The sequence below is a fragment of the Pyrgilauda ruficollis genome, unplaced genomic scaffold (genome assembly GCF_017590135.1).
Source record: "Pyrgilauda ruficollis isolate IOZ18807 unplaced genomic scaffold, ASM1759013v1 scaffold79, whole genome shotgun sequence".
In the NCBI taxonomy this organism is placed as follows: domain Eukaryota; kingdom Metazoa; phylum Chordata; class Aves; order Passeriformes; family Passeridae; genus Pyrgilauda; species Pyrgilauda ruficollis.
In genome coordinates this window covers 2,262,192-2,274,574 of record NW_024529821.1, presented here as the reverse complement: position 1 = coordinate 2,274,574, position 12,383 = coordinate 2,262,192, and the positions used below count along the sequence as shown (strand labels likewise).

General features: G+C 43.9%; 1 protein-coding gene across 1 annotated transcript; it reads right to left on the bottom strand.

Annotated features, from left to right (window-relative positions):
- Positions 1-3,105: 3,105 nt before the first annotated feature.
- LOC121363977 (G-protein coupled receptor 55-like) lies at positions 3,106-4,035 on the bottom strand. The gene has a single exon (XM_041486784.1). The coding sequence runs from the start codon at positions 4,033-4,035 to the stop codon at positions 3,106-3,108; it is 930 nt and encodes a 309-aa protein (XP_041342718.1).
- Between the last annotated feature and the right edge of the window lie 8,348 nt (positions 4,036-12,383).

Here is a 12,383-nt window from a genome sequence, read left to right as displayed (position 1 = left end):
TCATCAGCTCCCATGACCCGCTGTGCTTTCAGTGCTGATTCAAATCTTTTGCCTTTCACTATCCAAATGCAAAGCCAAGTGCAAGTTACTCTATAGCCGCTCTCTAGCCCCCACTGCATTCTTTTAGAATAAACTGATGATTTTAAGCTAGGAGCTGTATGTGTTAGGAATGAGTTCTCGGTTCTTGGGGGCAAATTGTTTCCAAACAAATCCTTGGATTTGCTTTCTTTTTCTTCATATGAATTTCAGGTTTTCAGATTTTCTTCTCTTTTTATTTCTTAGCACTCTACAGCTTTTAATATTCTTTTGGTGATACCCTGTGTTATGGTTTAGATATAAATGCCTGCCAGTGAGCAAGTTGCTGCAGTCACACATCTCAGCAAAGAAAGGATCAGACAACACCACATTTGACCTGGAGAGTCAATATTCAGAGGGCCAGAAACAGTAAGATCCAGCAGGGAACGTTTTAGTAGAAAGTGTTGCCTTTACAAAACTCTAATTTCTCCCAGGAATGTAGAATGAGTCGTTACTGTGCCCTGATCATCGGTGCTCTCAGCGCTGGCAGAGGCACTGCGAGCCATGCGCACAGGCAGGCAGCTCACACCGTGCCTGGCTGTACCCTGTCCATGGAGAGGTACTTGCTTGTCCACACCTCAGCCTCTTTGTTTCTAGAAAAATCAGTGGCCAGATTCACGGAGAAATGCAGAGGAGATGCTCAGGTGAAGAAGAAATGCCTCAAGCATTTTTAACTTTCCTTTGTTCAGTGTTAACAATGCTTAATCTGGTCAACATCCCAGCCCTTTCTAAGCAGTATGTTATTGCTGAGGAAGGTAGCCTAGAAGCCAAAAATTCTTAAATTTAATGTTAATCTCCCTGCTGTCTACCAGCACTCTAAATTAAATTACAGTGCAAGTCACTTTATGATCTGTGGGACCAAGGACGGTAGGGTAAAAAACCAAAGAACAGGCAGACTTGGAAAAAAGCTGAGCAACAGAGGAAACATAAAACTACAGGTGAGCTTCTAGTCCCAGTTATTGCAGTGTAAGCCCAAAGTCGTGTCAGTGAAACTAATGGAGCTGCCTCAGGCTACAGAAGAGCAATTGAGATCAGTTTTCCCATACACTTCGGCATTTTCTGCCTCCCCAGGTACTGACGCAATCCCCGTTCCCTCTGTTCAGGCATTGTCAGTTAAGCTGGAGGCCCTCTTGGCATGGCCCACTGCTTTGAGATGGAAAATTACTCTTTTGCCTCAACACTATTTTCTTCTATGATTTGTTAACTCTTTTTCCAAAAGGAGCCTGAAGTCACAATGGTAAAATCTTTGTGTCTGCTGAAGTGTACTTAGTTAAAAGGTAAATTATGAGCAAGGACCTGATGAGCATTCCTTGTCTGCTGGCAGAGATATTCAGTCAGATATTCTGAAGGTACTGAGGGAATCAATGGAAATGGCCATTGCTATGGGGAAGGAATTATTGCTGGAATATTCTGGTGAATTTTATTTTCAGGCATTTTTCATAACCAGGACATAAGGTAAATACACAATCCATGTCTTCTCAGAAGCACAATTCATCACCTGAGTACCAAAAGGACTCTGTCAACAGCAGCACATGCTGTTGGGTCTGTGTTCCCAACTGGAACTGGGTTTCTTTGGTACAATCTCATACATAGATTCACTTAAAACATTCCCTTTGACAGACTGGAGCCCTCACATGTAAATCTTCAGCTCAGGGGAGAAATCAGTACACAGTTTGTGCATTATCCTTGTCAAAAGTGTGTGGAAAAGAGACAGTTCAAAGGCTGGGATTAGTGTCCCTGCCTCGAAGAGGTACTGCAAGGATCCAGCTCAGCATGAATATGAGACCTCTTTGGCTTTGACTGCTAGATCAGCCTCATCCCTCAGGAAGGTGGCTGCTGATGGCTGGGCCAGGCTGCAGGCAGCAGTGGGGGTGGCCCAGAGCAGTGGGCTGCCTCTCTTCAGGCTGAATGCTCCTTGTCTTTGGGTTTATCTGTGCCTGTGAGCGCTGATAAGAAGTAACTGACTGGCTTGTTAGGCTCTCACTGCTTGATTATTTTTTATTGCCTTGTTTGCTTTGGGGAATGGGAGTGCGTAGCTTGCTCTGAGGTCCAAAAGGTTGCTTTCCCCCACGGTTCTGTGTGTTTCTGGCTACTGCTTTAGGGATCAGGGCTGCTCTTATCTTATCCCCCCATAAGGTGGGGGTGGTTCCTTCAGGTTCATGTGTTTGCCACTGCATTGGACATGGGGATTTTATTTCATGCTCTTGTTTGGTTTGGCTCTGTTCATGAAACTATGTTTGTAACCAAGCAGGAAGGAACAGATGTGAAAAGCCTGCAAGTAGGAGAGGAGCTGGTGAGGAAGCCTGGAACTGTGGGAGTCAATTAATGTGTGCTGTGTGGGGATTGGAGCCAGTGGCAGCATTAGTTAGATGTGCGATGAGCTGTCACAGCAGCTATCACTAAAACAAGTGATGCACCTTGAAGTCCAGCAGTGGAGGAATGATATGGAGATCTTGCTATACCCATGTGAACCTAAAGCTGCCTTTGCATTTAGAGTTGCAATCATTATTTTCTTTTTTAAATAGCATGTGCAAGTCTAAAGCCAACAGGCACATGTGTGTGAGGACAAGCATACATGACCAGGACAGGGGAGGCAACAGAATTTAGTCTGAAGCTTTTTACCATAAACTTTAGGTCTTTGTTTCTCAACAGAGCAAGCCTGTAGTGACTGAAGTTTCAAGGAAGGTTTACAGGTACAGTGTGGACAGGGAAGCTGAAATACGCTACCACATACAAGTGAACATTTTTTTCTTTTCAAAGTAAAGAAGAATCACATCCAAAGAAATACGCATCGCTATTCATATGAATAATTAAATATCTTTTTACACATAAATAATAACAGGAAATATTATGGAAAGAAATAAAAAAAGTTAGGAAGAGTCTCCTGGAAATTGACTTAGTTCTGGTTTTTAGGAAATATTTTCAGCTGTGACTATTTAAAGCAAACTGCTTAGACAAGTTCAGAACCCTGTACTTTCCACAAAAACCTCTCCACACATCATCCCAAGTAATGAACATGCAGTACATAAATCAAGGCTTTTGCGTGGCTCTTTTTTCGCTGTTTTGCAATGGGTCTTCCAAGGACTCCTTTAAAACAAAATAATAGCACACCCCATCAAGACAGCAGTTCAGGTTTGCCCAGCAAAGGGTGACCTGAACAGTGTCTCGTAGCACTTGTTGAAAACTGATGTGGATGATGTTGTTCTTCACCAAAAAGTACATGAAGTACGCCACGTGGTAAGGTGTGAAACACACCAGGAAGGCAAGCAGGTTTGTCACCACGATCCTCTCTGCTCTGGTGCTGTGTGTTTGGGGGTTGTCTGGGTTTCTGTGCCTTCTCAGGCACCGGACAGTTTGGGCAGTGCAGAAAGTCATGGCTGCCATGCTGCCGAAGAAGATGATCTCCAGGGTGCCTAACAGGCCTGCGTTCTCCCACGTGCTCTTGGAGAAGTTATGGAAGCAGGACGAGATGTTGTGGCTCTTTCCATGCAGTTGGAAAGTAGAGAGTGTCCCCACAGAGGTGCCCAGGCAGATGAGAGCACAGACCATGGCAGCTTTCTTGATTGACCTGAGGGTGAGGGCCGTGAAGGGGTACCGGATAGCAATGTAGCGGTCCACACAGATGCACAGGGAGATGAGGATGCTGCCGTACATGTTCACAAAGTAAAGACTCTCCAAGGTGGAGCAAAACACAGACCCCAAGTTCCAGTTGTCCTGAAGGTGGTAGGAAATTATTTTAAAAGGAAGAGTAAACAACAGCAAAGTATCCAGGAATATAAGGGCTATCATGTAGACTGTAGATTCTGACAGCTTTTTAACCTTAAAAAACAGGAATGACAGAGCCATTATGTTGAACAGCAATCCCAGGATAAAAGTGGGGGTGTATACGATGAGCTGGAACAGTTCCACAGCAGCACTGATATTGCCCTTGCCATGGGTGTCATTCATATCTCCAGGCATGCTGGAAGAGAAGAAAATCACCACAAGGAGGGATGAAGATCATGTAGAAGACACAGAACAAAGGCTAACGAGGTCTCTATGTGTCCATAGCTTTGGAAATACTTTTTTGCCCTCTTGGACAGCTGTGTGCTGAATTGTAGATCCTGGTAGCATGGAGCTGCTCAGTGCCAATGATTTTGGGGCAAGGTTGTACCTCAAGGGGGGATGGGGCTTTCTGGTGTCCACCCTCCCTTGCACTGTTAGCTGTAACCCCAGACTGTGCTGTCCTATAATTCCGGGTGGGCAGAGTATGACTGCAGCATCCCCTTGGAGAGATTCAATCTCCCTGCAGAACCAAGGTAGCAGACCCTGATTTTAGGGGTTCTTGGATCACGAGGGTGGAAACAATTATGGGGATCCTGTTTCCAGCATCAAGCTATCTCATGAGATCTCGGAGACCCAAGAACAGAAGGGTCCCCCACATTTATTAATGGGAAGATCCCATGCCATCACTGCCATCGTGTACCCTCTCCCACCACCCAGGGCAAAGAGGGACTGTGAGTACCTCTGGCCCTTCTAAAAGCTGTCTAAAGCTGCAGGCAGGAAGCTTCCAACGGGCTATTTCTTGCAGAGGTAAAGTCTTTGGTAGAAGGATGCGATTTTGTCTAAATCAGTCAGACTTACCACAGCAGAGTCAAGGGTTACAGGACACATGCAGCTAGCTGGATTCGCCTCTGCAAAGAGGGGACTGAAGGAGTCAGGCAGGCACCCTTTGAGCTGAGCTGGGGTCACAAAGTAATTATCTTCTTTAGAGGAAGGGTTCTGGCTTGATCCTGCCCTCAGACTCTCCTGATAAGGACTAGGAAGGTGCTCATTGGTTTCTGCAGTGCTGTAGTCACTTAAAAATGCAAATGGCCAGCAATACCAGATCCTTTCCTCCAGCCAGTTCCATGACAGCAAATGGAACCTGTAAATAAAGTCTGTCAGAGATCTTTCTGTCAGCACCCAGAAATTAATTTCTCCTGCTGTTCTCTAGTTTTTACTTCAAAGCAGTGTCTTTCCTACATGAGTTTTTGATTTTGATGCTGTTCCATTTTAGATTTGTCTGCATTTTAGACTGCTCTTTGTCGACTGAGCAGTCAAAGTTTCTGTCCTGCAGATCAAGTCACCCCTCTGAGTATTTCACAGGTAAACTCTCCCTCGCTGTGGTTTGAGAGATTAAGATCTCTTTGAGTGAGATTAAGATCAGCAAAAAACGAAATTTAGTTCTTTACTCCTTAAAGACACAGTAATAGCAGGTAGGTGAGACTCTGTAAGTTACTGGCTTAGACAGAAGTAAGAAAAGCAGCATGAAGCACTGTGAGTCTGATACTGGGAGGGAGCCCATTACTGAGAGCCAAAGGAAGGAAGTTAATTAAGGAATTTCTGAAAAATAATAAACACTGACAAAGTTCTTTACTTCAATGCCCCTGTAGGAGATTTCATTACTACTTTTGTCTTTCTTCACTCTTGTTTTTAATTTGTTTGATAGTGTGTCTAAGAAATTCTGGGTCTAGAGAAATAGAATTTCAGCTTCTCACCAAGGTGTTTAACTAAGAAAATTCTCACTATGATTAAAAGATGTTTCAGACTAGGATATGTTGTGCAGATTTATTAAAAAATAAATGGAAAAAATATTATATAAAGCATAACTGCAAAGGGAAGTTTTGTTCAGTCATTAAAAAAGTTAGCTATGCTGTCAGCAATGCAAGTTATGTAAAATATAATTCGTTTTTGGCTCTTGTGACAAGCTTTTAAGGCAAGGTTTTGTTATTTGTCATCTTACCTTTGGGCTGTCTCGTGCTCTGGTTGTTGACTTTTTCTCCTTCTCAGCTTGTAGAATTCTGCAGTCTTGTGTTTTCTTTTAAGGCAGCAGGGTGAGCTGCATGCAAAGCAGCTGCTGGTCAGAATGTCAGAAAGCACCAAGTGCTGCTGCTTTTTGTTCCATCACAGATTTCCATGACAGCACGGGACTCCCCATGCCTGTCCGCATGCAGGCTCTGTGTACACAGAGAGTCACACAGCTCATTTAAGGATGTAAATCTGTGGCACTCACACCTCTGAGTCACCCTTTAAAACCAGGTTCTGGTAACACGGAAAGAAATCTGGGTCTATAGACCTTTCTTTGTTTGCGTTTTTTTTTTTTTCTTCTTCTTCTTTTGTGTGGCTTTTTTTGGTGTTGGTTTTTTTTTGTGGGTTTTTTTTTGGTCGGTTGTTGGTTAGTTTTTTTGTTGGTATTATTTTTGGTTTTTCTCCAATACAGGATTTTATTGATTGTACATAGCATTCACAGGTAGAGTGTTGTCAAAATGTGCTTTGAGCTAAAACCTGACATTGTTTCCCTCACTTTTCATTATATCAGAAAGAAGAAGAGATTGCTGATTTTCAGTGGTGATCTGGTATGTTTACTTCAACTTGGTGTTTCAAAAGAGTCAAGGGTTACTCTTACATCTGTTTATACTCCCGGGGAGGAGGGAATATACCCATAGAGAGTGTCAGGTGATGATTTGTTCAGGTAGAAAGGGGTAAAAAGTGGGGGTTTTTGGCTGTTGTACTGCGTGTTTGCAGTGTTCTTTCCAAAAAGGGAAAGAAAAGCCACAGATGTAGTTTTGCTTGGTCTTCTGCATACTCCTTACATTTCAAAACTGAGGATTATATTGGCTAAATTAAAACTGTGCAGCTGTGAAAGAGATGGGGGATAGGAGATGAGAGAAGAAACAGTCCCTTGGGGTTTCCCTGGGGTATTTTAGTTGAAATTATTCTATTTAAGAAAAAAAAGCAACACCACCAAAGGAAAAAAACCAATCCAAGTTTGAATGAATAGTACCTTATCTCATTTCTCAGCCAGGCTGCACTTCTGTGTATCCTGTGGTGCTCTTGTGACCGTGGCTGTGTTTTGGAAGTGAACAAAACCCAGCACAGGCAGCAGCACCATGAAGAGATCCCTGGGGCTGGGCCAGCCTGGCTGTGGGAGCAGGGCTGCCCTCGGCAGGGATGGGCTCACTTTGGCAGCACAGACACCAAAATTCAACACCTGGTGAATTCTGTTTCATAATGATAGGAAGAGTTGATATTGAAGGATTAAAAAGTGATGTTGTTATGAATGGTTGTTATAAGTTAGTTATTTTTGTAGTAATTTTTTTTTTATATTTCTTGTTTAAAATTCAAAAAGAAGGATTGTGAGGTTTTGTTTTTATGGTTTGTATTTGTATTGAAAATTAAGTGAGTTTTTGGCCTTTTTGTTTTGCGGGAGGTTTTGGGGTTTTTTGAGTTTGTTTTAGGATATTTGTCTTACGTTTCCATAGGTGTATTATTTTAGTTAAATTTTTTATTTGTTGTTTTTTAGGGTTTTATTGGAAAATGGTTTTTGGTAGGTGATTAGGTAGAGAGGGTTTACAATTTGGTTGTATTTGGGAATGTGTATTTTTTAGAAGTTTATGATGTTAAGGAAAGTTTGGGGGGGTTTTTTTGTTGGTTGATGGAAATATTTTTGTAATTTTGATGGTGTGGGATTTTGATGTTTGTTTTGTTATTTTATTTTTAGGAATTGCATTTTTTAATTTTGGATTTTGGGGTTTTTAAATTTTTTTTTTGATTTGGGATGTTTTTAGGAATTAAGTTTTTTAATTTTGGGGTTTTTTGATAGTGAAAAATTTTGATTGGTTTTTAGGAAAATTTGGATGATTTTTTTTAAAATACTTTCATTGTTGTGTTTTTTTTTACTCAGTGATGTTATTGATATATTGTAGATGTTTTAGAGTTTGTTTTTTTTAGTGTAGTTTGGATTATGTGGTAGAGTTTCTTCAGTATATGTTATTTCTTGTTCCTCTTCATCAATGAGACCAAAGTTTTCATTTTTAGCTTAGTGCTCCCCTGTGCTCCTGCCCTGCTCTGGGGTTGCAGATGCCAGTTCTGAAAGTGCCACCAGCGCTCACAGTGGGGGCTCTCTCTTCCCACTCGAGGTTTTCCCCTCACACGCTCGGTGCTTTTTCTTCTGTCTCATTTCCTCTCTGACCCTCATGTTCTGAGCACTGCCCACCTTCCTGGAGGCTGTCTCCAGCCAGGTGTCCCTGGACAAGGTGTCCCCTGGCTGCACAGAGCCCCTGAGGCTCCACATCTGGAGAGAGACGCTGTGGGAAAGGCAGGATGAGGACCCAGCAGTGGCAGGGGTACTTCAGCCACCTCCAGTGAGTCATCTGCTTTTTCCCAGCACTATCCTTGAGTTCTTCAGGGAAGAAGTGGCCAGGAGGCATGGACAGGGGTACCAATACAGCTGGGACAAGGTGTGAAGGCTCCTCTCCCTTCCAATGGAATGGATGAAAAGGTGTGATGCTGAGGGCTGATGGAGAGGGTGACATGAATCCCAGCGAGCAGCACAATGGAAAGGCTGGCACAACCCACAGTGTTCATTACTGGGGGTGCAGGGGGGAAAGCAGTGGAAACTTTCCTTGGAGACTTGGGAAAAGAGGGCCACCTCTGCACATTCTCTTCTGTCCTTGACAGCTCTGTGTGTGTCACCAATGCCACCAGTGTGTGAAGCACCTCCTGTTTGACGTGATTTTGGATGCTGAATGCATTATCTTGTGCCTTTTTCCTCATGAAGGAGCTGCTTCACATGCATTTTTTTGTTGGTATTGAGGACTTTGCCATATCACTGCTGCCACACAGACCTCACCTTTAGAACACACATATGTCACCTTCAGGCCACACACATATCTCACCTTCAGGCCACATACATATCTCATCTTCAGGACACACAGATCTCATCTTCAGGTCACACAGAGATCTCATCTTCAGGACACACAGATCTTACCTTCAGGACACACAACATATCTCATCTTCAGGACACACACACGTCCCTCAGTGGCAGCCAGAGAAGTTCTGCTGATTCCCTGCGTTTGCCCTTAAAGCCAACCTTCTCCTTGCAGTGCTGGGCTGTGCCAGCCAAGGTCCTGACTGTCCTGCTGTCAGTCCTGGCTCTTGGGAAGTGTCAGCATGGGGCTGATGCTGCTGTCAGCCTTCCAGTTTATGACAAGTCAGTAACCACAGAGGGTTGTGCAGTGAAGACACGGTGAGGTTTTTTCTTGATTTAAATCATAGCCTAATCAGTGAGAAAAGCATTTGCCCTGCTTGAGAAGAGCGAGCATCCACTGCTGCGATGCAGAACTGCCTGCAGCATCTGTGTGAGCCAGAAGTGGGATGAAATATTCCATCACCTTCATCTGGTGGCTCTGCAGCGCTGTTTGTAACTGAGCTGCTCCATCTCGTGGCTACAGGAGTGTAGCTGTTTTGGTTGGCCAATTTGAGATTTCCCTGCTAATGTACCAATGAGTGCCGTGGGTTCGGTGTCTGCTCATCACCTGTGCACTCATTTCGTGCTGGAGGTAGGAGCGGGAGAAAGGCACAGCAGGCTCAAAGCTCGCCTTTCTGCAAGGCATTGCGGAATGCCATTCTGCACTCCTCCACGGGAATGAGGAGCTCGGCCTCAGCCCTGCCATATGTCTGTCTGTCTGTCTGTCTGTGGTGTGCCACCGGGAGGAGCAGCTCATCGTGGAGCTCAGACACTTTAAACCAACCTGTCGAGTGCTTCTCTCCTTGTCCTCCCTGGCTCTGTTTGCCCCCGCTGCCTGGAATGATGAGCAAGGGAGAGCCAAAGCTCTGATGGTTATGGGCGGGGAGGACCAAAGCACAGAGCAGCTGAAATGAAGCTTTTCTGGGGAGGAAGTGGCCACAGGGGCTGACTGTGTGTGGGGCCGAGGGGCCAGGGCCAGGAAGCTGCTGAGCCGAATCAGCGGTCTGACCGCGGGCACTGATGTTTGTCACGATGTTTGGCATCCTCTGGAAAGATTGAGGGAGGCACCAGCCAACCTTGGTTGTGCAAGAGTGCCCCAAGGGTCCTTCAGTGCTGGAGGAGCTGAATCCGCTGCTTGGGAGAGCAGGTGAGCTGCTCTGGCTCTTTGAGCCTTGACATGTTTAGTGTTGAACTGATCTAATATTTTTGGATAGGCATGTCTCAGTTTCCACAGAGAAATCAGCTGGGGATGCTCTTGTGGGACTTCTGAGTCCTGATCAGCAGGGTAGGTATTTTCCATCTCAGTGTCCTGAGAGTGGTGAAATTTGAAGCTGGTAGAGGTCTGTCTCTGGTGTTGCAGATTTTGCACTTTCAGTTGTTCCCTGGCTCCGCAGAGCAGGCGTTAGAGGGAGGCTCATGCACCCCAGCTGTGGGCCCTGCATAACACATCACAGCCTATGTGTCTCTTCTGCCTAATGGCTGAGTCATTTTGACACTGCTAAGGTATTTTTTTTCTATTTAAACCATTAGCTACACTGGTCTTCAAATTATTATTTCCCTTGAAAGACTTGAGACAGCATTTTCACAAATCTAGTATTTCTTCAGAGATCATTCAAACTTCGAAACCATATGAGTGACCTGATCATTCAAACTTCCAAACCATATGAGTGACCTGATCATACAAACTTCCAAACCATCTGGCAAGTTCAAAGAGGTACTTTGGCTGGAATTCTGCAAGGTGGGGGAAAAAAAAAAATAAATCAGTTACTGAAGATGGTAAAGATCTCATTTTATTTTTCACAGTTGTGAATTGCACATACAGCTCTAGGAAAATAACTGCACAACTGGAGCTCCTTTCCAAAAGGCACTTGCACTCAATTTTGAGCCAGCTGGGCTGCTTAGATGGCTGAGGTGCTGTGTGCACCCCGTGGTGACCAAAGAGTCTCAGTCAGACTGCACATCTCATGGTTCCATTTCTTCTTAATGGGAACAGTCATTTTCCTTGCCTCATTTCTGGGTGTGTAATGTGCCTGTGAGAAACTGCCAGAGGTGTTTACAGCAGGGAGGGAAGGTCTCTGAATGTCATTTCATTACAGGAAAATAATGAATGGAAGAAGAACCAAGAATCATTTCAGGCAAGAGAAAAAGTGTGGCTCAAGAGGTTCAAGTGATCAGAGCCAGCAGTGGATGTTTAGGGGAAGAGTTAAAAACTGTGTGAAGAGAAAAACTCAGGCTGGCAGCTGAATCATGATTTCCAGTGTTCCTATGGTAGCAGGAATGGAAAGACAGCAAACCTCCAAGTTTAGATAATTGGCATTAAGCGATTAAATAGTTAGGAATGCAGTGACAGCAGTGAGAAGCTGAAAAATCTATATTTTCCTGAATTTCTATAGATAAAATATTCCTCAAAGAAAATATTCTTACAAAACTGTATGTTTGCAAAAGACCTGCTTGCAGGGGAAAAAGGGAAACTTTAAAAAATGTTTTTACTAGAATTCATTTTGCTTTCTCTGTTTTCTGCTCTATTACTTCATTATGTAAACCGTGTGTACCATTGTTGTGCCAAACATCAACTCACAGTCTATTTTAATGTTAACAGACCAGCAGCAATGCATGAATTTATGATACCATGATGTACCAGTAAAATGTAACTTTTTAGCACCAGCGGTAGAGCACACAGAGGATTTGGCTGCTAATGAAAATCTCTTTCCCGCTGCTGCTGCATAGTTGGACACATCAGTTTGGTGCTTTGCTAACATTACAACCTGTTTATCAAATCCTATCCCTGCTGAATACTGTGCTGATCAGGTGTGGTGTTTGTGCCTGGACAAACCACTTTTAGGGTGATTTAGGTTTCTGCACAGGACATCTCAATGCACCGTGCATCTCAATGCTTTGCCTGCTGGGCACAGCCAAGGTTGGGCTTTTTTGTCCTCTTCTCAATGTACCTGTTCTGACCTTGTCCTGCTGGCATAGATGGGGTCTGGGATTTGGGGTTTTTTTTCCATTTGATGTATGGGAAATCAAAGCAGAGATAATAAGAAAGATTTCCCGAAGGTTATACAAGACACCTGCAATGGAGTGCAGATTCCTAGATCCAGATATCCAAGACCAACAAATAATTTTTCACCTCTTCCTTCCTAGGGGCCCAGGAGGGACAACAGTGCATCAATTATGGCTGGATGTTCACACCCTTCTAGAAGTCCTACATTCTTCCAATAAAACTTGTCTGTCTGCCCTTTTCTATTCAGAATTAACTATTCTTGGGCGGTAAGTGTTGAAACTGTGTTGATAGTATGTAGTAACAAGCAAAAGAAGTATTAAATGACATTAATTTATTTCCTTTCAGGTTTCATATGTACGTGATCACCTAGTTAATTTGAATCTTTCAGCCTTTCTGATTAATTTCAATAACATTTCAGTTGGGGTGAGGCTGTGTGAAGGAGGGCAGGGAGAGCTTTGTGCCAACCTCTGTGTCTGGAGGATGCTGTGTATGCAAAGTTAGAGATGCGGTCCCCAGAGAAAGGGGCCCAGTGGC